Source organism: Pseudoliparis swirei, chromosome 14, assembly GCF_029220125.1.
Source record: "Pseudoliparis swirei isolate HS2019 ecotype Mariana Trench chromosome 14, NWPU_hadal_v1, whole genome shotgun sequence".
Taxonomy (NCBI): domain Eukaryota; kingdom Metazoa; phylum Chordata; class Actinopteri; order Perciformes; family Liparidae; genus Pseudoliparis; species Pseudoliparis swirei.
Genome location: NC_079401.1, coordinates 10,292,427 through 10,320,270, shown reverse-complemented (window position 1 = coordinate 10,320,270; position 27,844 = coordinate 10,292,427). Strand labels below are relative to the sequence as shown.

At 42.0% G+C, this 27,844-nt stretch overlaps 1 protein-coding gene across 1 annotated transcript in view; it reads right to left on the bottom strand.

The window, feature by feature from the left end:
• Window positions 1–23,724, bottom strand: part of nlgn4xa (neuroligin 4 X-linked a) — a 112,113-nt gene extending 88,389 nt beyond the window's left edge. Inside the window, exons 1-2 of the mRNA XM_056431653.1 lie at window positions 23,546–23,724; window positions 8,114–8,824 (exon numbers count right to left, since the gene is read on the bottom strand). Of these exons, the coding sequence (XP_056287628.1) occupies window positions 8,114–8,564 (451 nt within the window). The 5' untranslated portion in view covers window positions 8,565–8,824; window positions 23,546–23,724. The remainder of the gene's footprint in view (window positions 1–8,113; window positions 8,825–23,545) is intronic.
• Between the last annotated feature and the right edge of the window lie 4,120 nt (window positions 23,725–27,844).

Genomic DNA, 27,844 nt, shown 5'->3' with positions numbered 1-27,844 from the left:
AGGAAAATATTATCAGTGACACACCTCTGATATGGCTTCAAATCCTCAGTAAATGGTCAGATATTATTAAAACGTGGCAGTACAGGTATTGAGTTAGAAGCTACACCAAAACTCAGTTTAGCCATCTCCTATATACATGCTATTTAAATTCACATGAAACAGGCACAACAACACATGTCTTCAGCCAGGGCTGGACTGGGACAACAATTAGGCCCTGGCATTTTTGGCCCAGACAGGCCCACCCCAATCGGTCGGACCACACCCACCAGCACAAAAATACTCGCCTTATATACTCGTCTTATATACCGTGCTGTACAGTCATATATATACAGTATTCCCCCAAACCACTACAAAGATGACTACATGCAGTAAGCAATGGTACCAGTGCATATAGATGGTAGTTTTAAAAAGCCTGCCTCAATGAAGGGTCAGGACGGGCAAAGTAATCTCCACCCTGTTCTTCCTCATTGTTTTTATCCTCCACTGCTCCGCCTCTAGCCTCCACTCCAACTGCAGCTTGACTTGCCTGGACATACAGAGTCAAGGAGAGATGATTACAAGTAGGCCTAACTTTAACTTAACAAGGTCCAAAACAATAAGAAAGCTATTAAAACTATAAGTATCTGCTCCTACTTTGTACTACTGTATTTGACATAGTGGCTGTCTGTATACATTGGCTCTTTGTAGGCTATACATGTTCTATTCTCTTTGTATGTTTGTTAGTTTTGCAATAATAATAATAATAATAATGCAGCTTTCTTGTTCTTGTTGCCATACTGTAGGTCACTGAATGACATCACTGGAGTCATCATGCATCACACATCGACATCTTTATAAGCCCTCTAAGATGATTATTTGTTGAATTGGATCCCCATTAACTTATTTGCCATCTTGGTGACAGCTATTCTTCCTGAGTTCCGCACATTAAAACAAACAACATTCAACATATATGAAAATGTGACACCCAACAACAGTGTGTGCACACTATGGGTATTTTTTTAAGCTGCCAGCGTCCGTTTTACTATAATCCTATGGAGTAGACCGTGCTGAGCCTTTTTTTCTCCACCATCGGTAGCGTCTTTTCTGCAGCTCAGGCGTCTTTTCCAGTTGAAAAAGTTAAACTTCTCAGAAAAACGCCCTACGCTACGTCAAGCACTTTTTTGACAGCTGACCAATCACAAGCAAGACCTGTCCGGCTGAAAAGCTAAAAGGTAGCTAGCGTAGCAAGTAGGTTGTCTAGCTTGTGTGGTTGGCTAGCTAGCTAATTATATTGTCATCAAGTGCATTACGACAAAGACATCAACTGATTATTGATATGTGCATGAATTCAAACATGTTGACAGTGTTGTTGTCTTGGGTAGTTAGCTTATTCACCTGTTTAACGTTTTGTACTATCGCGAAAATGTTGTAGTAACATTGTTATGACAACAAAAGACGCTCTCGGCTGCTTTTTGTAACAAATGTTGCCAGCGTCTTTTTCTACCTGACAAAGCGCTCCGGCCGGAGTTTTCATTTTAAAAACGCCAAGTGTGCACGCCTAAGCTAGCTGTGTAGTAACGTCAGCCAGCTGTAGCTATAGTCTGTAGCTATATTTTCCTTACCGGATCAACTAAAGTTAGAGGCTGACTCGGCCCTGCTTCCTCTGTATCTGTACCCTGCTGCTCCTGCTCCTCTCTGCCAGCCTCCTCTTCAACCTGTTGCTGCTGTGGTAACGTTAACATTAAACTTGTGGGAGCAGCAGCAGCAAACATGTCCCTAATGTTGACACATTTGGCAGCATCTGCCTCGAGTCTCTTTCTTTTTCTCTATAATTTTTTCCCAGCCTCCCTTCCGTTTTTGTGTGCTTTTTTTCCCCTCCATCTCTCAAGTATCCAGGCTCAGCAGCACCGAAAGTCAGACAGAGGTCTCGTGCGTAAACCCCCCAACCTCTCTCTCTGTTGATTGGGCCAGCCCTGTGTCTGTATAGAAAATGGACCAATGGGCCGCTGTCCCCGATTTATGGGCCATTCGATGGTAGCTTTCGGCCGGGCCGCGATATTTTGTTTTTTGTTTTTTGTTTTTTTTGGACCGGCCGGCCGGCTCGGCCCAAAACTACCGCGGCCCAGCGGGCATTTGCCCGGTATGCCAGATGGCCTATCCAGCCCTGTCTTCAGCCAACAGCACCGCTGTCCCCTGGGTGGTTGAGCTCGACTCGAGGACAACAACTTCCGTACACCGAATCATTTGAGAAAAGCCTTAGAAGAACACAGGATTGTGAGATTATCCCTCTGCTGCACTTTTTAATCTGCCATGTACTCGAGAGCTCAGTCCAAATTTAGCTCGGAGCTGTCAAAGATTTCCGGCCGACACGCACGTTAATGTGCTTCACTGTCCCTCCGGAGGCCGTCCACTATGTCCTGGAACAGCACCGCTGACCTCTGACCCCTGCCGGTTTCATCCAGCACACTGTGCTCTCCTAGAGGAGCTGTTGGCCTGACAGCATTCTGTCTTGTTGTTTTATTTAGAAATTGTAATCTTACATCACTCGTGCTTAAAAGCACTGTCATCCATCACAAAGCGGCTTGGACTGTCAGAGCTCTGGGTCCTGATAGGAGGCTCCACATGTTCTCTCTTCTCGACCAACCAGGGTGCACCAATAAGCCTGCAGGCAGAACTCAGGGCATACAGAGTACATTAGTGCACGGAAAACCGTTGTTAGATTTTAGCCATGATGTTAATCACAAGAGGTTATGATGCATTAATAACAGTAAAATGACATTTTAAAAAGGATACATTTGTGTGTTATCCACATGTGCCCAATATGTAAGCCCAGCAAATCATGATATAAAGTGTTTTTGTTTTCATTATTAAAAGAAATATTACTTAATTGTAATAGTATGTATTACTTACTTTTAAAGTGTTGTTGCATTGTGTGTATTGTGTGTTCTTCTTACCACATATACTGTTGTGTTGTGTCTTATGCTGGACTGTTTGTTATTGCTTTATGTTTTTTATAGTTTTTTGTTTGTTGTTGTTTTTATGTGTGATATTGTTTTGTGTTTTAATTGTTTATGTGTGGTATTGTTTTGCATTTGTTATTGTTTTGTGTTTGTTATTTTGTTATGTTTATTGTTTTGTTTGTAATTGTTTATGTGTGTTCTTGTTTTTGCGTTTGTTATTGTTTTATGTTTGTTATTGTTTGTTATGCTTGTTGTTGTTTTGTTATTGATTTGTGTTTCTAATTGTTTACGTGTGTTATTGTTTTGCATGTGTTATTGTTTTGTGTTTTTTATTTTTCAATGTTGGTTTGTTTGTTTGCATTTGTTATTGCTTTATGTTTGTTCTAGTTTTATGTTTGTTATTGTTTTCCTATATATATATGTGTATATATATATATATATATATGGAGAACTTGTTTCCCATATATTTACGGAGATGGAAAACCAACCGCCCTCTAACTGTCACATCGCGGGGAGGTTTGTCTTGTCTTGGGTTTTTTGTCTCGTAACTTCCTGTTTTATTTTGAAGCCTAACTTCCCCTCTCGTTTCAGGTCACTTGCCCTTCCTCGTGTGTCACCAGTCTGATTGTCTCCACCTGTTCCCCCTGACCCTCATGTGCTTAAAGTCTCCTCTTTGTCTGGGGCCAAAGTGTTTCGTCCTTGTCCGTGCATCCAAGCCCTTTGCCACAGTCACGGTTTCCCTGAGTATTGCCTCCACCTAAGTTGTTCATGTTTCCTCCTTGAGAGTGATTTTTTGTTTGTAATGTTTCTAGTTTAGCTTCGCTTTTGCTTTAGTTATCAGACGTTTATTGTGTCCTCCCGTTTGGAGTGATTTTGTGTCCTAGATAAGCCCTCGTATTAGCGAGTTCTTTTCCAAAGCCCTTTTCGTTTGTCACTCCTCAAAGAGGTTCAGAAATCAAAGTGAGCTTATTTATTCTACCCTCTGCATCTGAGTCCTCACTTTAGTCCAGGCCTGACACTAACAAGTTAATACGGAGATAGGAGAAACAACACATTTGTACCCCCATGGATTTTTGTTTCTTTTTTTGGCTGAGGAGAAAAACATTTTTTAGTTCAACTGGAGTTTATAAACAGTTGCAGATCAAAAATATGTCTATTTTCAATCAAATTGCTCCACCACATATAATCAATTCCATCTGACAGTATGTTTATGAAGGGGAATTTTAAATGACCCTTTATTAACCTCTGCAGAGAGAACCAGGGTTATATTGGATACTTTAAATCTAACTTTATTGTTTTTATATGTATATTCTATATAATCTAGTTAACCCGTCAGTACACATGATTTCAGGATTCATCGAGCTACATTTAGGACTGAATACTTCATAGTTTTTAATACCACATATAAAGCATATATCAGACTATCCAAAGTATGTGATGATGAAATCCGGTAGCAACTAAATGGCTTACAATTATTAATTATATCACTTGTTTTAAGTCCTCCCCAGCAGCATAACAACGTGTCGATGACATCATTCATTTGAGATGCGCTGCCTCGGCCTGCGTAGGAATATGAAGAGCTGCATACGCCAACGCTCAGAGGGCCGATCCATTTCTGAGACTCAGGGGAGAACCTTGTATCGTGTGTGTGCTGTGTAATATGTGTATTTTGTGTATTTTATGTCTAGTGTGTCTTGTGTGTATAATGTCGTATCGTGTGTATTGTGTGTGTTGTGTGTGTTGTGCGTTCTCCTCACTGCGTACGTCTTATTGTGTCTTTCATCCTCATGCTGTTGTGGTTGAACTACACATAGTGGCTTTGAAATACAGAGAATAATAATGAGACTTTTAAGGTGCGTTCACACCAAAAGCGAAGCGATTTTCTCGCGCGACCGAATCCCATGAAAAGTCAACGTACAGACGCGTGTGGCTGCGATAGACGCAATATTTTTCCAGGCGACGCGTTTGGGGCGTTTGGGGCGACGCGATGTGGGCGACCCGTTTTCAGCGGCGCAATTGTCGCCCCGAGTTGAAATATTTCAACTTTGAGGCGGTCGTCTCTCAACTCAGGCCAATCAGCTCTTGAGTTGCTCCGTGCGTCATCGCTGTCCCGCCGCTGTGGAATCAGAACAAGACAGTAACTTCATCGGTGAAAGTGACCGAGCTGAGTGAGACTACGGGTGATGTCATCAACCCAAACACGAGGGCGTTAGTGTGGGACGTCCACAACAAATATAAAGCAGAACTAGTGGTTAGTTATTCTGGTGGATGAAGGAGATGATAATGGTCTTTACGGAGACCAGACACGGAGATAAGCCCCGCCCCTCGCGGAGCATCTCGACGCCTATGGCGAGAACACGGTGAACGGTCGAGCGACTAAACTCACGCGTTTTGGGGGACGTGAAAAATCGATTCGCTTTTGGTGTGAACGCACCTTTACAATTCTAAATGATTCATTATTGGAGTTGTTGTACTGTGTTGCGACACTAGGGGAGCTCATGAGCTCCAGTAGCGACAGTGTTGTGTCACATGATGCTCGCTGAAACTCCATGAAAAGGATCCAAGAGCTTCCTGCATGAACAATACACTTTATAATTTACCCACTTCATGTTTCGAAGTGTTTATTGTCACCGAGCCCACAAGCTGTTGGGGGTAAACATAGGATTTGTTTGTGTATCGTTGTGTACCAATGTGATGCATTTAGATTGTAATTGTTGTTTGCAAAGGAAGACACAAAGCCATGTTTCCATCCAATAAGTTGATAGTGAATGATAAAGAATGTATGCCACAAATATACTTATCCTGATGGTCATACAATGTATCCTGATGGTCATACAATGTATCCTGGTGGTCATACAATGTATCCTGGTGGTCATACAATGTATCCTGGTGGTCATACAATGTATCCTGGTGGTTATACAATGTATCCTGATGGTCATACAATGTATCCTGATGGTCATACAATGTATCCTGGTGGTCATACAATGTATCCTGGTGGTCATACAATGTATCCTCGTGGTCATACAATGTATCCTGGTGGTCATACAATGTATCCTGGTGGTCATACAATGTATCCAGATGGTCATACAATGTATCCTCGTGGTCATACAATGTATCCTGGTGGTCATACAATGTATCCTGATGGTCATACAATGTATCCTGGTGGTCATACAATGTATCCAGATGGTCATACAATGTATCCTGGTGGTCATACAATGTATACTGGTGGTCATACAATGTATCCTGGTGGTCATACAATGTATCCAGATGGTCATACAATGTATCCTGGTGGTCATACAATGTATCCTGGTGGTCATACAATGTATCCTCGTGGTTATACAATGTATCCTGGTGGTCATACAATGTATCCTGATGGTCATACAATGTATCCTGGTGGTCATACAATGTATCCAGATGGTCATACAATGTATCCAGATGGTCATACAATGTATCCTCGTGGTTATACAATGTATCCAGGTGGTCATACAATGTATCCTGGTGGTCATACAATGTATCCTGGTGGTCATACAATGTATCCTGATGTTCATACAATGTATCCTGGTGGTCATACAATGTATCCAGATGGTCATACAATGTATCCTGATGGTCATACAATGTATCCTGGTGGTCATACAATGTATCCTCGTGGTTATACAATGTATCCAGGTGGTCATACAATGTATCCTGGTGGTCATACAATGTATCCTGATGGTCATACAATGTATCCTGATTGTCATACAATGTATCCTGGTGGTCATACAATGCATCCTGATGGTCATATAATGTATCCTGGTGGTCATACAATGTATCCTGATGGTCATATAATGTATCCTGATGGTCATATAATGTATCCTGATTGTCATACAATGTATCCAGATGGTCATACAATGTATCCTGGTGGTCATACAATGTATCCTGATGGTCATATAATGTATCCTTATTGTCATACAATGTATCCAGATGGTCATACAATGTATCCTGGTGGTCATACAATGTATCCAGATGGTCATACAATTTATCCTGATTGTCATACAATGTATCCTGGTGGTCGTACAATGTATCCCGGTGGTCATACAATGTCTCCTGATGGTCATACAATGTATCCTGGTGGTCATACAATGTATCCTGATGGTCATATAATGTATCCTGATGGTCATATAATGTATCCTGATTGTCATACAATGTATCCAGATGGTCATACAATGTATCCTGGTGGTCATACAATGTATCCTGATGGTCATATAATGTATCCTGATTGTCATACAATGTATCCAGATGGTCATACAATGTATCCTGGTGGTCATACAATGTATCCAGATGGTCATACAATTTATCCTGATGGTCATATAATGTATCCTGATTGTCATACAATGTATCCTGGTGGTCGTACAATGTATCCCGGTGGTCATACAATGTCTCCTGATGGTCATACAATGTATCCTGGTGGTCATACAATGTATCCTGGTGTTCATGCAATGTATCCTGATGGTCATACAATGTATCCTGGTGGTCGTACAATGTATCCAGATGGTCATACAATGTATCCTGGTGGTCATACAATGTATCCAGATGGTCATACAATGTATCCTGGTGGTCATACAATGTATCCAGATGGTCATACAATGTATCCTGATGGTCATATAATGTATCCTGATTGTCATACAATGTATCCTGATGGTCGTACAATGTATCCCGGTGGTAATGTCCCATTTCTGTCTCTCTGTCCAGTAAAAACATTTTAATGAAAAAAAGAAAGGCCATAATCATATTCATTCATGTTGAACTTTAGTGGTGGATTTCCGGGAACCAATTAACCAATAATTCAATAACAACACAGTCAACACCGGGGCAGTCTAGCGCTGGTTAGAAGGGCAGACATGACAAGCTGTGTGAGAATGACTTCACCTTTAGGTAAACACCCTGATTTTGTTAAAACGCGAGTAACTGCCATGAAAAAAATTTCTAAATTGGTGAACAATGACATTTGTTTGAACATGAATCACAAACGAGCTGCATATTATTTACGGTGAGTAGAAAAGGTTTGATGCCTTCTGTGAAATACGGCCTCGGAGTTTGTGGCAGACCGGCTCAAGCAAGTGAGAAACAAGACAGAAAAACTCAAACGTACAGGAAGAGGAAGAAGACAGAAAGAAGACACCGTGGAGGTGACCTACCGTCCTCCGTGGGTACGTAGATGTTCAGGTGGAGGCAGTCCTCGCTCTGCTCCTGCATGAAGGTTACGACTGTATCCAAGTTGGCGGTGAACCACACCGGGAGCATATCGTTAAGCAAAAAACGGTCCTCTAAGAACTGAGGACAAACCGGAGCAAACTGAGTAGCATTCCTGATTCCCGGCCACGACATGGGCGGCTCCGGCGGCTGAAACCTCCGCTCCCCCATCGGGGCCAGCGCATACGGGATGCCCAAATATTGTTCCACGGGTCCCAGGATCTCATTGGGTAACGTTACCTTCACCCCACGCAATTTTCCATAATTGGTGGTGACCACCGGGTGCTGCTGGGTCTGAACGGCGGCCATGCTGATGGACGCCAGTCCAATCCACAGCGCCAGGTTGGCCTTTGCTGTGGAGCGACACATCCATGAAGGGCCTCCGCGCGCGGACATGCTGCCGTTGTGCTGAGCCTGGCGGGCCGTGGGTTAGGGTCCAGCCTCGGGTCCTCGGTGCCCAACCCCTCCACCGAGATGCTTCCTCCTCCTCCTCTTTCTCAAGCTGCAAGCTGAATGAAGGAGCCCCAGCCCAACAAAGCAGCTTCCTCAGAACTCCCCATCCTGAGAGCCTGCATGGAGGTCGGCACCTGCTGTCCAGAACCGGAGAGATCCTCGGATGCCCGGTGGTTACCTGGGATCCGGCTTGATGGTATGTCCTGAAAGAAAAGGAGCAAAGAGAAAGGGTTTAGTCCAACCGGTATCCTAGAATGTAATGAAGGAAACAACAGGGGTTCCAGGGATGGTAATGTTGGTAATGTGGTGTAAAATGTCTTAGCAAATATTGGATGGTTTGAAAGTGATTCCCTGATTTCCTTTGATCTAATTGGACGGCATACTGTATTGTGTGGGTTTTCTGTGAATGTCCCAACAGTTATTGGACGAACTTAAATGAAACCTAATCATTTCAAGGTTTCCATAGGATGAATCCTAGACCTTCCTTCTGCAGCGTGACAAAACAAAAGCAACTGAGGAGTTTACCAAGGATATTATATGTATATATATTTACTTTACAGTTTTTTTCAATCGCGAACAAGCGCTTACCCATACTTCAGATACGTTTTTAAACTCTTAACATAAATGGATAATTTTATTGTCAAAAGCACATTTTGTTAAATATATACTAACTCTTCATTTCAAAATAGAACACATCTTTCTCTGCAGACACTAACTTTACCAAAACACTGGAAATCTGACTCAAAATGAAATTATTCTGTCAAAGAATAACTCTTGTCAAAGTTCACCAGGTTGCAAAACACTGGCTGTTGCTGACATTACAAAACCTGCATAGACTTTTATGTTTCAGTTTTAAAGGTATTTGCATGCAAAACATGCAATCCACTGTTTTTACACACAAACACACAAGAGCATTCTGAACAAAAAAACAACGGCAACAAGCCCAGACAAAAAGGGTGGGGGGGGGGACTATTGTTCCTTTAAAAAAGTTACAGTAAATCCAAACTATTTTTTTACATTTTTTATTTTATTTATTTGTTACAAATAAACTATGTTTTGGGCCAACGGCTGCAATAGATGATTGAACAACATTCGGTTGGTCAATGTAGGCGGTGTCTGTATGATCAACATCTCAACCGGTCATAATCAAAATGTAAATTCTAATCCAAAACTTGCTAAAACATATTTCCCAAAAACATTCCAAACTCTGACCTACCATCAGGAGGAGATGGGGAATCAATTGTTTGTTTATTATCAGCTGAGATATATTGTTTTATAACTGATATCATTGCAGAACAGGTTTTTAGACTGTGTCTAAGGTTTGGAATATTGTGTTTGCCATTGTGAGATGTTGTGTGTTAACATTGGTCAATAATACAAAAACAATCCATCATTTTGTTGGGAGGTATAGCTCGTCTGTTAAGAAAATGTAAGCATTGTGGAAATGTGTTCACTGACTGCATATTGTTTGAAAACGACATGAAATGTGTGAATGGTACGGCCGCTTGGTAGCGCCTGTAGCGCCTGAAAAAAACTGTAACCAGTTACACTCCAAGACATACAAACCTGGATGACCTCCAACTTCCTGAGGTCAAACACAGACAACACTGGAGTTATTCTACTTGCTCCAGAACATCTCTACATAAATGATTCATCGATAAAGTTACCTTTTATGTTGCTATGGACTTCATCATCACTGTTAAAAATATTTGAGTTATGTTTGACCAAGATATGTTTTTCATATAAAACAAACTATAATCACCTATGTAACATTGTAACAGAATCAGGTTCATCCTGTCTCAAAATGATGCAGAAAAAAAAGTATATGTGTGTGTCTATAAATATATATATATATATATTTGTAAATATGTACCAATACATATATATGTATGTATATATGTATATTTGTATGTGTATATACTGTGTATATATATATGTGTATATATATATATATATATATGTGTATATATATATGTGTATATATACAGGTATATATATATGTGTATATATAAACATACATATATATTTTGAACAATGCTTCACTCACTGTATAAAATGGGTGGCCCGTAAACTCTTCAAATTAAAAATAACTTATCCCAGAAGTACGACGGCAATACTCAAACCAAAAGTTTACATATATTGTCGAAAATGTAGTGTCAGTAACACGGCATCTCGTCCTGCGACCAAAGCATGACATACTGACGGTCATAATTAATATTCTGTGTCTTGTGTGGAGTCCTCAATGGTGTCCAAGAAAATACATCAATGAGCTTCATTGATATACAGGCTGATATTTTCCTTCATTACCATGAACACACACATTGATGTATATGTTTTACTTCATTTGTGTATAATGATTCCTTCTGTACACATTATTCAATTAAATTCAGTTTATTTGTATAGCCCAATTTCACGAATTACAAATTTGTCTCTGAGTGCTTTACAATCTGTACACAGAGACATCCCTGACCTTTGACCTCACATCGGATCAGGAACAACTCCCAAATAACCCCTCATTACATGACATCAATTGTTCTGTCCATCCTGGAGAGGGATCCTCCTCTGTTCTCTCCTGAAAGTGTCTTCCCTTTTTCCCCTGAAGGGTTGTTTGGGAGTTTTTCCTGATCCGATGTGAGGTTTTTGGACAGGGATGTCTATGTGTTCAGATTGTAAAGCACTCTGAGACTATTTTTGTATTTGTGAAAATGGGCGATACAAATAAACTGAATATTGAATAAACTGTATAAGCCACAACATTAGAAATTGACAAAAAACAAACTAAAGCTAGGGTCTGTTATCAAGTGTAGAAAAATAATATAGTAGTTGGTATAATGGAAGCTACACGCTACAAGCTACTCGTTACAAGCACCACAGCAAAAAGTTACATAAATCTTGAGCAAACGATTCAGTCTACTTGACCATAAAGGTTGTGCACAAACTGGCAGCAACTCGTTCTGACGGAAGTTAAATAGAATCAGGGCTCTCAAGTGTCACGCATTGAGCGTGACACTCACGCATTTCGGTCTTAAGTCACGCACTCCCGCCACACATCGTATTTCTCATGCTGAAAAACTCGCGTCTATTTAATGTTTTAATGTGCCAAACATGAGCTGGCCGCTGCCCTCACCGTGGAGGAATCAAGCGCTCCCCTGGAGTTCTGCTGTGAGGAGCCACTTATCAGCCAATCAGAAAAAAGAAATGGGCTACACAATAGCCAATCAGAAAAACCGTATCTGTTGTATCTGGGTAAGATTTAATCCAGCAACCAATGAAAATAAAGCATCCTGGAATTGCGCGCGACTGACACTAATATCCGAAAATTTCGTTCTGCGGGGGGGGGGGGGGGGGGCTGATGGAAATGTCACTCTTGCCTGTCTTCAAAACTTGAGAGCCCTGTAGAATGCAAGTGGCAACAACAGACAAACAAATGGTAATATGTTTTGCTTTGCTAACAATGTTGTGGAGCTTGCAATGAGAAGAGAAGATATTGTTCAAGATTGCTGAAAATAAGCCCATACAAATATTTTTTTGGGGAAGGGAGTTCTTACATGTTAGCTACAGTTACTCCTCTCTGAATGCTCAAGTAAAATGCTCTTATATCAATACTGTAGTCGGATTTGCGCTACAAAAACAGACGTATTCTCTTCCATGAAAAAAGTCATTGTATTCTTTTTTTCTAAGATGTTCTACAATCCTCAATGGGTTTGCAACATTGATTGAAAAATGGAGGACTATTGCAGGCCGTAAAATTGAAAAACACTTTGACACACAATTACATTGAAGAAGGCTGACTCGCATACATTTATTTTAGATTTCAAGTCTCAATTTCCATCTCTTCATGATTGTGTGTGGCTCAAAGGGTGGTGATGTCTGTCAGTAAATCACCACTTGGGCACAGACTGAAATATCTCAACGAATGTTGGATGATTGCCACTCAGGCATGCGTGGTCCCTCGATACCGACTTAAGTGATTCCCTGACTTTGCCTCTGAGGTTGACATTTATACTCTTGATGTACAACAGCTGGATTGATTGTCATGATATATGTCATATATGTTTCCCTCATGTTCCCTCAAAAAATGAACTAAGAGAAAAACTACATTATCATAAGTGACTCCAAGTGAAGAATCAGCCGAGAGTGATAACTTGGACTGGGTTTAGTCCTTTAAATACAACCAGTCAATGATTGCTCCAAATATGTGTTTTATTTATCTCTTCTGTTGACAGTTTAATAACAATATTGTTCAGTTTCAATTAAATTCAATTCAGTTTATTTGTATAGCCCAATTTCACAAATTACAAATTTGTCTCGGAGTGCTTTACAATCTGTACACATAGACATCCCTGCCCCAAAACCTCACATCGGACCAGGAAAAACTCCCAAATAACCCTTCTGGGGGAAAAAAAGGGAAGAAACCTTCAGGAGAGAACAGAAGAGGATCCCTCTCCAGGATGGACAGAACAATAGATGTAATGTGTACAGAAGGACAGATTTAGAGTTAAAATACATTCAATGAATATGACAGAGTGGATGAATAGTTCATAGTAGGCATATTCCACGATGGAGACCTCTACGATCCATCAGGCAGATGGCGGTGGGGAGGAGGAGTGGGCGGAGTCTCAACAGTGGGCGGAGTCTCAACAGGGCAGTGGCGTAGTCATGAGCAGGAATTCCACGACCCAGACCTCGATGATCCATCAGCAGATAGGATCTATGCCGTCTCATAGGGTCCGATGACCCCATGAGACGTGAAGTCAAAAGGACTCCGGGGAGAAAGCAGAGTTAGTAACGTGTGATTGAGAGATGAAAAATTCATCCTTAAGGAGAGAAAAGAGGAGATAGGTGCTCAGTGCATCCTAAAACGTCCCCCGGCAGCTATAAGCCTATAGCAGCATATCAAGGGGCTGGACCAGGTGAACCTGATTCAGCCCTAACTATAAGCTCTGTCAAAGAGGAAGGTCTTAAGTCTACTCTTAAACGAGGTGACTGTGTCTGCCTCCCGGACTGAAGGTGAAGCTGGTTCCATAAAAGAGGAGCTTGATAACTAAAGGCTCTGGCTCCTCCTACTTTTTAAGACTCTAGGAACTACAAGTAGCCCCGCATTTAGTGAGCGTAGCTCTCTAGTGGGGCAATATGGTACTACAAGCTCCTTAAGATATGATGGTGCATCACCAATCAAGACTTTGTACGTTAAGAGAAGAATTTTAAAAGTGATTCTTGATTTTACTGGGAGCCAGTGCAGAGCAGCTAGTGCAGGAGTGATGTGATCTCTTTTCTTAGAGTTTCAGGAGTAAAGATGAAAATATGAGGACTGTATGGAATACTATCACTTTGTGCTCAGCATATAATTAACAACACTATTAAAAATGCTATAACGGTTCTGGAAGCAGGACTGAACCACTTTTTTTTTTTTAAACCTTTCTTGGGATTAAAGAGGAATTGATGTTGGAGGACAAAGAACATAAATATGAAGAAGATGAAAATACAGTTATGTTATAAGTAGGGCTGGGCAATGATTATAATTTTTAATCGCGATTAATCGCATGATTTCCCTGATTAATCACGATTAATCGCATTTGTATACGCAAAATCCAATAATTAATTCAAAAGTAGTGTATAGCGCACTTCTATTTTAAATGTTGCTGAGAGTAAACATCTCTCTTGTTCTGCCTGTTTTGTGATATACATGCCTAAAAGGTGCCTAATATTTCTAGACTGAAATAATATCGGCATTATAATTATTATAACTATGAGGATTTTTTAGTTGCCTATTTTGTGGAGCCCCTCAGGACTTGGTGCCCTACGCACAGCGCGTAGTGCATTATGGGAGCGGCGACGCTGGTAGTAGTTTATAGCACAAACAACAATGAACGAGTGGAGGCGGCGAGGTGCTCCGTGTTGCCAGGTTGGAGATGGTGAAGTATCGTACCAAAGGCTATAAATGGTTGTATTTGGAGGATAATTATCGTGTATCTGGCAACCCTGAGATCGGTCGACCAATGACTGTTCTCTATACCGTCAGAGCTCCCGCAAGAAGGTGGAACGTAAGGGAGATACCATTTCCAAAACTTGTAAGGGGTAAATACTAGTTTGTGAAAACCCAGAGAAACACAAATATCCGACGAAGCAAAATCCCGACGTTTTTGGAATCCCTGCCGGACGGACGTCTGGTCACCCTCACTAACCGGCCTGCAGTCTGTAGCTCTCCACTTCGCTGTGGCATTGGTTCGCTTCTCTTGGTTGATCTCCTCCCTGCAGCGTCGTCTGCCGAAGCCTCGCTCCACTGTGTTTGGTTGTATGATTTGCTGGCATCAACGGTGTGTTAAGCATTTAAATGATATTTAAGACTGGAAGTACTCCGGTGATAAGACAATTCAACTTGGCAGTGGTTACATATGACTTTGTTTCTGTCGACTCCGCCGTCTTTAAGAACTTTAAATTGAAAATGGCCATTTAAAATCTCCGTACTCCTCTCCATGTTTGTTAAAACGCGAATGACTTTCTTTTCCGGTTCCGCAGCAATCAGTAGCAGACTTTTACAAAAGAAAAGCCTGTGAGCAACACACTTTTACAATAATAAAACCTGCGTTAACGCGCGATAAAATAATTGTCGGCGTTAATTAATTGATGCGTTAACGCAAGATTAACGCGTTAACGTGCCCACCCCTAGTTATAAGATAACTCATATTAAGCATACATGTATGTAGTTTGCTTTTTCGCATAATATAAGAATGGAAGAATTGGAAATCATCTTCATAAGTATGTATCAGAATCAGAAATCAGAATCAGAATCAGAAACATGTTTATTGCCAAAGAATGTTCATATTAAAAACACAAACAAACGAGGAACTTTTTTTGGCGGAAGGTGCAAGAATCGCGCACCAATACACGGCGCGTCCGCGCCATCTAGGAAAGGGTGGATGAAAGATGACAGCATAACATGAGGGAAGAGAGGCGAGAAAAAGAAAAAGCCACCCCCCGACTATGCCCCTAGAGGGGTACAGTGTGGGAGCAGGAGAAACAAAAAACACCATTGCACATAAGCACATACATCTTAGACATGACTTGCAACGAGTAGGAAGGGGGGGAGGTAATCCAAAGACTGGGCGATAGCCCCGTCATTGGGGGCAGAAGGTAACCAGCACCGACAAGCAGCCAGCCCGGTCCATCGCCGTCACGGCGCCGGACGCAGACCCCGTCCTGTCCCCTGGGGGGGCAAAGCAGGCGAAGGCGTGGGATGGGGTAGTGAGTGCATTTCAGTTTGTTAAGTTCGTGTGTGAATGGCCCGGTGTATCGTCCTCCCCCAGTCCACAACAGACAAAGTTCTCAGGCCACAAGATGGTCGTTGCCATGGAGATGGCCTTGAAGGGCCTGGGAGAAAACAACCACAGGTGTCTGTGGATAGGGAAGGAATGGGAATGAGAGAGTCTCGCTTCAGTGATCTTCGGGAGTTGTTATTCCAGTCACGGCCTTGGGCCCGTCCTGGTAGAGGAGCCGAAAGCAGATAAGATTGGGATTGTTTGGTCTTCCAGTAGCTGCAATTCAGTTTTTCGCACCCACTATTCCTCCAATTTCCTCCCGTTTGCCAATAGGATTTCAAATCGCATGTCGGGCAGCCTTAGGGGGCTTTTAACGGCTGTCACCGTTTCCTTAATTTTCCGATAAGCCAGGGCAGCGCCAAATCCAAACAGCAGAAATCCTGTAATCAAAGTTCCGAATATGTAGATGTCTTCTACGTCCTCCACGGAGAGTGGTGCTAGGCACAAGACCCGCCACTTCGCCCACGCGTCCATCGTGTATCCAGCAACATTCGTCCCAGCAGGACAGGCAGGTTCCCCCGAACCCGGGCTTCTCGTCGAGAAGATGGTGTCAATTGCGTTTAAGGACCAGTTGATTACGTCCATGGTTTTTAGTTCGAAGAGCGATGCGGAGAGAGTCTCACAAGTATAGAGACAGACAAGACATGACGAGAGAGCCAAGCAGGGAGGGGAAGGTCATGGGGAGGAGAGGGGGAGAAAAGTGCGACCGCCTCCGTCGAGAGCCAAATCCAGTTTTTTTTTTTTTTTTTATACTGATATGATGCCGATATCAGATGATTTGTAAAGGACTATGGACTGATGAAGTGCTCCATGGGTATTGGAGGATTTAAAGTCCCCTGCAGCCGGACAGAGGATTATTTCATAATTAGTATGTAATTAGTTTGTAGTAGCTTTATTAAGCACACATGTATTTACATGAATGCATATGTTTAGGTGACAACGGCCTTTTCCTGAAGGCCCCGATCATTTCAGTTTATAATGCACAGCAGTGGTGTACACTTCATGAACACTTTATTCGAAGGAATTTATTCAATTACCACCAGATAATTGCATAGTGGATCCGGGGTCTTCGGATCCCCTGAGGGTCTGAGGACGTTCACACATGTTGACCACATGATAATCCAGTTTACATTGCCAGAAAATATGATGATGAGGGGGAAACGGTGAATCCGTATTATCTATTCATTGTTCTCGTAACCTTTTAGATTCTACAAATACTGGAATGAGTCTACACTACAGCATACGTACACACTGAGAGCCTCAGACAGGGAGTTATTGACGGAAAGAAAAATATAGAATAATACCATGATTATCCTTTTGTTCTTTCTTAAATTCCCGGCAACCTTTGGTATTGAACAGCAGCATCATAAAGATTCAGGAAATGCATTACCACTATTATATTCAGTATGGCTGCGACAGCAGGAACATAACTCATCTTCATATTTTCCCCACCGGTTCCCCTTCGTGTGCCGATAACATTACAGACATGTGCTTATTAATAAAAGTATTTGCTTGAAAAGTGTTTTAAACACTAGGAGCTCAATAACAAAAAGATACAGTATGTGTTTATTGATTCAACATACTGTGCTCAACGTACTGTGACTGTATGGTAATGGGACTATATTTTCTATTCATACTAATATTACTGTTACTCGGTGGATTTTGTGTCACAGAAACCGCTTCTATGCGGATGAAATGAACTTCTATATTAAGGATACCGGCAACTGTTTGCAGCACAGAAATGGTGAAACACTCAATAAATATGCACAGATTTATGTGCCGCTCTTTTTTCACAAAGGTCACGTGGTTTAAAATAAAATGTTCATGTAATAAACCGACGTAGTCTACGGTGTTTCATGACAGACGGCTGGATGCTCGGCAGATTCTCACTCGTCACGATTACAGGACATAAGTCTCATGAATACCAATGAAGGCGCTTGCTGTCATTTGCATTTCAAACATTAGAAAAAGATCCTGTCAGAGCCACCTCGCTCCAACAAAATGTCACCGGCACACGGCAGCTGATAATTACCACATACACGCACATGGCGAGCCATAATGTTCCATATAATGAGTTGCGCTGTATGCGCTTGTGCTTTTGAAGCAGTATTTAGACTGTGATTACAAAACCGACTGCCAGGGCCACACCACTTCATACGCTATAGGATGGACTAACATTGAACATGTTATTGTTCCAATAACCCAACAATTATCCATTGGACAGAAAGTCCATAAAGCCCGTTATCCCCAAAATAAATGCCCATTGTTCCAGAGTCTGAGTGCTCTAAAAAAAGAACATACACTACCGTTCAAAAGTTTGGGGTCACTTAGAAATGTCTTTATTTTTCAAAGAAAAGTGTTTTTTTCAAAAAAAGATAACATTAAAAAATACCCTGTTAAAAGTACATTGGGGTAACGTCTGGTTAGAAATGTCTACAATTATGTTGGCAATCAAAGTTATGCTGGTGATAAAGCTATACAACTGGCCTTCCTTTGAGCTGAAGTTTGAAGAACAAAATTAATACTTCAAATATGAATCATTATTTCTAGATATTTCTAACCCTGTCAATGACTTGACTATATTGTCTATGAAATGTTAAATTCATTTGATAAATAAAGTGTGAGTTTTCATGGAAGACACAAAATTGTCTGGTGATGGTCAACTCTATACATGAAATTATCTCCATGTCATGTATGGTCAGTGCTCATACATGATCATGCAGCAGAGTTATGTCATTGGACCTGCTTGTATGGGCCCATTTCCATCTTCTATCACTCAGTGTCTAATGGTACGTGTGTTTGCTAATCGCCTTGAGGCTAATATCTGATTAGAAACCCTTGTGCAATTATGTTAGCACAACTGAAAACAGTTATGCTGGTGTTGACTATACAACTGGCCTTCTTTGAGCTTGAAGTTTGAAGAACAAAATTAATACTTGAAATATGAATCATTATTTCTAACCTTGTCAATGACCAGCTATATTCTGTAAATATTCCAATTCATTTGATAAATAAAAGTGTGAGTTTTCATGGAAGACACGAAATTGTCTGGATGACCCCAAACTTTTGAACGGTAGTGTACATGCTGATCATGTATGGTCATGTCTATACATGATCATGCAGAGTTATGTCATTGGACCTGCTTGATTTTCTGATTACTTGCTGCCTTCTGTGGTTTTATTGGTTGTTTTTTATCAGAATATCTAGAATATCAGGGTGAGCCAATCAGTAGGTCAGGTCATGAAATATTGTTACCGGGAATGTCCAATGATGTCATTCAGTATAATAATCAGCCACATGCTTCTTTTCTTGGTGGGGTATTTTCGAAGCAATGGGCCTTTAGAAAAATAGCGGTATGTTTTTTCGGATAACGGGATTTCGGTTCATTGGACCTTTTTCCCGAGTAACGGGCGTTCGGAACAACTGCGCCCCCAAAAGGCGTTCCTGCTTTAATGCTGTCAGCTGGCAAGAGGCTGCACCACCAAGGTGACTTCAGGCCTTTGTGTGAGTTCTGTGCACCACATTTTCACTTATCCGCGCAATTCCCCGAAAATGTTAACTATGCAAACGGAAATTTGAGAACTTTTGGGAGCTTTGTGAATGTTGTTTTGCTGCAAGGAGAGACCCACAGGAAGTACGAGACCAAGGCTTTATGCATGGAGGTAAAACTAGGTATGTTGGAATTTGGGGCTCAGAGATGAATAAAAAACACTCTAATAAGATGACCTGGTGCCGACTCTACTGGTCACATGACATACAGTATATTGTTCTGTCCATTCTGGAGAGGGATCCTCCTCTGTTGCTGTCCTCAAGGGTTCTTTCCTTTTTCCCACTGAGAGAGTTTTTTCTATTTTTTTGGAGGGTTTTTTATGATCCGATGTGAGGTCAAAGGTCAGCGATGTCTTATTTGTACAGTGTGCTCTGCTTCTTGTTTGCCCTTATGTCACTCAAGAGGCCCACGTTTGCAGAAACTTGACCACAGAAGCCGTACGTTTGGTAACCACAGGCTCTCAATCATCTTCAGCCGACTGAAACATGTTTGCAGAACCATTTGGTGTCCCAACGTGGAGGGAGGCAGAATCCCAGCTCGCCGCACATGGCCAGGTTTGTAAGGTGTCTTCCCATTGGAGCTGGCGCTCTTTAATCATATGTCCCGCCCCCTCAGGAGTCTACGACAGACATGAATATGAATGAAACATCATTATAATGGGACGGGAACATGTCTGGAGTAAAAGTCCATGCTCAAGGAGAAAATATCATGATAAGATCTGTCAGATTCAGTGCAGCAAACAACACGGATGAATGAGTGTGTGTGTGTGTGTGTGGGGGGGGGGGGGTGCAAGACGTCTCATGGTGCAGTAATCCCTCCTCAAGAGCCGTCCTGCTTACAGAGAATATATTTACAGGAGATAAATAGCACATTGCACAGCGATCGCTCTGCCTGTCATATGTGTTCATGAGCATATGTTTATGAGCGTATGTTTGTGAGCGTATGGTTCGGACAGATCAACAAGCGGCTGCCCGGCGTGAGCACGTCGTCCCCACGGGGAAAGGCCTGGAGGGGAAACGACACGATGATGAACACACGGAGAGCAAAATGACAAATACAATGTCTTTTGTTCCTGCAATCATATTTGTCAACTTTAGAAAAAGAGGGAGGGGTCAGTGGAATGAAAAAGATGAAAAGCGCGTCAAATTAAGCCCGCTGCAGGTTATTTATTTTTATTTTTTTGGTTTTATTTTGTTGTGAGTGCTGTATTGGTTTATGTAGATACAAATGTGTACGGATGGGTGTAGGTAAACTGTGTAGAGACTGTGAAGATGTATAAATGAAAGGAAACTGAGAGCCATACAAGGGGAGGGGTGGGATGGGGAAAAAGTTGTGTGTAATGTTTTTGTTTTGTTTAGTTTGTCTTGTTTGTTTTTTGTTTTTGTTTTTTACCTTCGCATTGAAAATGCGGAAGGTTATGTTTTGATCGCCGTGTATTTATTTATTTATTTATTTGTATGCGTGTTATTAACAAAACTAAAAAAGTATTCAACCGAATCACATGAAATTTGGTGGGATGATTGGGTATTATCCGGGGACCAGTTGATTAGATTTTGGGATCGATCGGGTCAAAGTTCAAGGTCAAAGGTCATGAACAGGTCAAAATCTTCTTGAATCGCATGAAATTTGGTGGGATGATTGCTTATTATCCGGGGACCATTTGATTAGATTTTGGGATCAATCGGGTCAAAGGTCAAGGTCAAGGTCATGGAAAGGTCAACATCTTTTTTTTACCATAGCACGATACATTTTTGTCCAATTGGCATGCAACTAATGCCAAAATGTTCATAATTCAATGCCCAATCTTGTGATATGCGAAGGTATGCGCTCTACCGAGTGCCCATTCTAGTTCTCCTTGTTTTCATCTTATGTTAAAAAAACAACAACATCATCCTTGTGTGGTGATTTCTACAAGGTTATACATTTGTATATTTTCCTTTGTAAAATTATATTTTCAGCATAACAAACTGTAAATGCTATTTCACTACAAATATTCTGTAAAACAACATTTTTGTTAATAAAAAAAATCTTTAAAAAAGAGGAAAAGCTGCGCATATTTTATGATCGAGCATCCGCTCTCAGAACACAAAACAATAAGAAACTATTTCCTCCATGTGCGCCGTGTTCCAGGATCCTCCGTGTCATTTGGAAGAGGCAGAAGAGGATTACGGAGACACGATGTTGAGCTGGCTGAGGACAGAAGCCAGAGAGGAATGTGATTGGACGAGGAGCTGCAGTGCGTGACCACGATGTGCATGCAGATGCCTGGAAGTCAGACACGCCAAACAACAACAACTTGTTATTACCACGGTCTTCAAACGTCTCACACAGCCTCCCTGGTAAAGATGGAGAGGGAAGGAAGCCGTTGCTTTACACCAGAAAGAGTGAAAGAGTGAGCTGGAGGTAAATATGACACTCGTGAGTCATGATGTCATCAGAGATCAATAAGTTATGAGTAGCTATTCGTCTCGTGCGATCGCAGCACGAACCGGAGCAGGTTTAAGATGCATACGATGTCACAAGTACACTTTCCCAGGAAATGTATATATTTCTCTCTCTCTCACACACACAGAGAGAGAGAGAGAGAGAGAGAGAGAAGCACTTCTTTAAGGAGATTGTCCATCCTTGTATGTTCTAGTAAAGACTACGAGACGTGGTCCACATGGGCCCAGAAGCCACTCTGGTCCTCACTCACACACACACACACACACACACACACACACAGAGAGAGAAGCCACCCTGGTCCTCACACACACACACACACACAGAGCAGCCACCCTGGTCCTCACACACACACACACACACAGAGCAGCCACCCTGGTCCTCACACACACACACACACACATAGATCAGCCACTCTGGTCCTTACACACACACACACACACACACAGCAGCCACTCTGGTCCTTACACACACCAACACACACACACACACACAGAGCAGCCACCCTGGTCCTCACACACACACACACACACAGAGCAGCCACCCTGGTCCTCACACACACACACACACATAGATCAGCCACCCTGGTCCTCACACACACACACACACACACACAGCAGCCACTCTGGTCCTTACACACACCAACACACACACACACACACACAGCAGCCACTCTGGCTCACCCTGTCACTGTGGAGCAGGTGTGACACACACAAGGTCACCCCAGGTTAAAACCAGCCCCCACAATGCACCTCTCTCACACCTAATGCTACCGGGTATGAACACAAGCAACAGTAACAATCACAGCATTAGCAGAGCGGGGGAGAAATATCAAGCCCCCCCCCCCCTCTCTCTCTCCAAATCCCCATCCAGACATCTCCACCACCATCTTGTGGCTGCTGGCAGGTGCCCGTCTCTGCTGCAGCTCGTGCACGTGCACACACACACACACACACAAAACAAGCGGCTCGTGGTTAAAAAAATTTAATTAAATAAAAATAATAAAAACATGAAATGAAATGTGTGGAGAAGCTTCTTTCTCCATGATAAGGTTTCACTTCGCGGTCACGTGTTCACGCCGGCATCCAAGTTCACCGAGCTGTTGCTTTGGCACCGACTTTGGTCAAAGCAATGCGCGTGTGCGTGTGTGTGTGTGTGCACGCGCACCGGGACAAAGCTCAACCACTGATTTGCATAATTAATGATAAATAAGCAGCCTGGTGTTGGACGGCATCCATTCATCGTGTCATCGCCATGAACACGTGAACGCACCACCAGCTGCTGAGTCGGATGAAAAGTGCGCACGAGCCCGCCTCTGCTGCTGCGCCGGTGCGCACATCAAACACCCACCTTACGCCCGTTATTATTATCATATTCATAAGAAGTTATGATTGTCAAACCATCACTGTGAGATCCAGCTGACGTGTCCGTGCATAGGCTACATCCCGTGAGGATTACGCGCCTTTGTGAGACAGACGCGCGTCCGGACGAGAGGAGGAGGAAGAGGCGGAGGAGGAGGGGGGGGGGACCCGAGTCTAAAAGCACAGAAATGCCACCGCTGGTCCATAAATGTGTGTGTGTGTGTGTGTGTGTGTGCGTGCGCGCGCACTCACCTCAGCCGGCTCACTCTTCTATGGAAGTCCAGACTTTAGGTACAACAAAAAAACACACGCAGCCACATAGAGAAGAAGAACACAGTAAGTCCACCTCTTGCTCTTCCTCTTCCTCCTGCTCTGCGCATCCAAAGTCAGAAGACGCGCAGTTCCGGTGCTGTACGTCCCGGTGTGCGCGCGAGCTGCGGCTCCTTCCAGTGAGTCACTGCAGAGGCTCCGGAACGGGGCTGAGTCTAATTGCTCTCACGGAGAGTGTGCGCGAGGACAAGATTAGTGTTACAGAAACCAGGTCTCTCTCTCTCTCTCCCTCTCTCTCTCTCTCTGTCTCTCTCTGTCTGAGTCTCTCTCTCTCTCTCTCCATCCCTCTCTCTCTCCTCCTCGCCTGCCATTGGACTACAGCGCCTTAAATGTACAAAGCCTGCAGCCAATAGATTGCCTCATTCTCTCCATCACCCTTAACAAGCTGCTGGCGGCGGCCGTGGTGAATATGACTATATGTTTATATGTAATATATATTTAATGCAGCGAGACAATGAAGACATGTCATGTCAACATGTCGTGTAAAAACTTCATCAGTCACACTAAAGTGTTGTTGTTGTTGTTGATGATGTCTCTATTTCCTCAACAACAATAATGTCTTTTTAAATTCAATGTTTCAGAACTTTTCATCCGACTTCATTACAAATAACTCTTTGAGTTTCCTACTGATGCATCTCTATGAGCTTCATAAGTCAGAGGTGGACCCCCGGGGGTACGTGAAGGCACTCCAGGGGGGAAGTGAGATACAACAATATGTATTCGAATATTACTTCTAACATGAAATCCATCATATTTCAATTAAATTAAAATTATTTTGTATAGCCCAATATCACAAATTACAAATTTACCTTAGCTTTATATTAAACAGGTTTTACAGCTGGAGTCGGAAAGCTCAAACAAAAATCATTTTATTATAAATATATATATATATATGTATATGTTATATAGGTATATATCAGGGACGTGCGGTCAGGGGAGCCTCACCTGTCATCATGAGTAAAAAAAGTTTAAAATTAAAATTAAAAATAAAATAATGATAACATCAAATTTATATGAATATTTGTCTACCGATCTTTATGTATGACTAATTTCGAACATGCTATATTCAAAATCGCTGAATTTGCCTATTTCCTGTTCAAATACAGGATGAAACGAGTTGAGATGCACCGATCAGGTTTTTTGTGCCGATCACCGATCACCGATCACTGAAATCAGAATCTGCCGATCCGATAATACCGATCACCGATCACGGTGTCGATTGAAGCATTCTATTCATTGTGTAGCATTATTGCCTAGGACTATGAGGAAATACATATATAAAGCACCTCAAACATTAAAGAAATTACAGATTTCTTTAAACATTTATGACTTTTACTTTGAAAAATGTCCTAATTGATACATTAAAATTGTTTGATTGCTATTATAGGGGATTTCAGATATGTATGGAACACATCTGCATCATTCATTTCCTGGAACTCTTGGGGAAATCTATTTATAGGACTTTTCTTAACATACAAAAGTCTGACTTATTTTTATAAACTCTTCCTTGGTTCAGTAAAAATGTTTTAACGTTAGCATAATTTAAGCTAAATCTCAGAAACGATCTATAAAGATACAAAATCAGTTCATTGTTTACTTTTATATGTTCGTGTAGGATTTGTCGACATCTTATTTTAATAAACGGATGTTGTTTCACGTGGTTCTTTCCGCTAACTTTGCAAAACCGGATGTTGTCACTTAAATCCTTCCGCTAACTTTATCAAAACCCTCGCGCGCTCCCAATCGAATGTGTTTAGCGTGAGCATCAGTCTCTAGGGGCAGACATGTGAGAGTCGGCTGAGTCGACCCAGAGATTCAACTCGGGGGACGGGGACGCCGCTCGCTGTGTGAGGATCCCCTCTTGGACCTCTCACTTTGCGGCCCTCGCCGGGCGCATCATCTCCGTTGCGGTGCGCTGCGATTGAAACGTCTCTGATAGTTTTTCTCGCAGATGTTACGTCATCTGATCGGCCGTTTTGAGAACGCCGATCAAAACCGATAATGGGAATATCGGCCGATATGGATCGGCGCCGATCAGATCGGTGCATCCCTAGAAACGAGAGTTGAGGCGACGAGTCGAGCCTCACCTCTGATTGCGCAATCCATCACAAGCTGGGTTGATGCGATTGGCCCGTGCGGGTTGCCGTATCTCTGCATGTTGCCAATATAATGTTTGCAGATATGTTTATTTGCCCTGATGTTCCACAGTCTGCTAAGGTCTTTAACCTTTTCAGTTTAATGTTTGTAAGTGACATATTTAGTTTTGCTGATGGGAAATAAGACCGCAGTGAAAAGGCGCATGGTGAGGTGGTAGTACTCTGCCGCCCTGCAGGGGGCGCTCGTGAGCCAACGGGTACTTGTTGCTGCTTCTTCTACGCTGAGGCGCCAGGCGAGTCGAGTTCGTTTGTTTTTGTATTTTGCTGCCAGATTGCCAACATGGAAGAGGATTGTACATCTAAGCTTAAAAATGTCTCAAAACTGGACTTTCAGTCAAAAGTGGACGTGATGAACACAGGTAGACCAACGCCGGAGCTCAAAGGTTTGCTTCAAACTTTTTTTTACCTTTACATATCTGTAATATGTACCGTGTGTTGTGTGGAGAATGCTGATGAGACATGAAATAACCAGTAGCCAATTGAATAAGCCCCCTTTTGGGTTTATATATTTGTAAATCTGACACGAAAGGAGTCAGTGCCTCACCAACCATGAACCTCACCGCACGTCACTGGTATATATGTTATATATAATATGTATAGTAAATATATATTATATATAACATGTATGTTAAATATAATATACATATATAGGTTATATCTATATCTATTAAATATACTTATATATATATACATATATTATATAAATATATATATATAACATGTATGTGATATATATATATATATTATATAATATATATATTCAATTAAATTCAGTTTATTTTGTATAGCCCATTATCACAAATTACAAATTCCCCTCAGATTGCTTTACAATCTGTACACATAGATATCCCTGACATTTGACCTCAGATCGGATCAGGAACAACTCCCAAACAACCCTTCACTGGGAAGAAATAGGGAAGAACCCTTCAGGAGAGCAACAGAGGAGGATCCCTCTCCAGGATGGACAGAACAATAGATGTCATGTGACCAGATGAACACTAGATGTCATGTGACCAGATGAACAATAGATGTCATGTGACCAGAAGGAATCATTCCAGAGTAACAACACATTCAATGAATATGACAGATTGTATGAATAGTTGGTAGTAGTCATGGACCACGATCCAGACCTCCGTGACCCATCAGGCAGATGGAGGTAGGGAGGAGGAGAGGGTGGAGCATCAGCAGCGCCATGGCATCAGACCCAGCCAGGTCCAATGGACCCGATGAGACGTGAAGTCACAGAGACTCCGGGGAGGAAGCAGAGTTAATAAAGAAGTCCACCTAGGGAGGAGATCCATGTGGATGGGTGGGTCCAACAAACAAGACTTTACTTAGGAGTTCCGTGTCTACAGATATACAGACGTAAAGCCCTTTGAGGAACATTTCTGATTTTCGGCTGTACAAAATAAACTGAATTATATTCAGTTCTGTGTGAAACAAAATGTCCACATTTACTTATTTAAATGTACGCCTGTTGATTAAATAATGTAGCACATGTACATACTGTATGTTGAAGCCTAAAGCCCTTTTGTTGCCTTTCCATTCACAATGTTAAACATAATCTGTCAGAAAGGTTTCCCTAAATAATGTCATAGACAGTGCGGTAAAAGGAACGTAATTATGGATAATTGGAGAAATAGAGCCAGTGTCCATAGAGCAATTATTTTCTAAGCGCCAGCAGCTTCTTTTCAATTTATCAACTCATGCTCCTTTTTGAACTCGAGTTAAAAATCTCTCGTTTCAGAAAAGCGCTTCTGACGTTCGTCTATCCAACTTTATATTTCGGTCACACACACAATCATAGCGAAGACCAAAACTCACTTTTGTAGAGCAGATCGGACGCACACTGAATGTTGATGGTGAGTGTTGAGCTTTTGTTGTTGTCCCCCTTGTTGAGGTGTCCACTGTCAGACTGAGACACAGTATTCACAATGTAAGAATTTATAGTACATTAATACATTTCTGTCACATTGGAGACAGACCGTGGACCAACGAAGAGATGCTTGTATGTTTACTGTATCTCCACTAAGAGTCCTTAGCATGTAACTCATAGAGCCCAGGT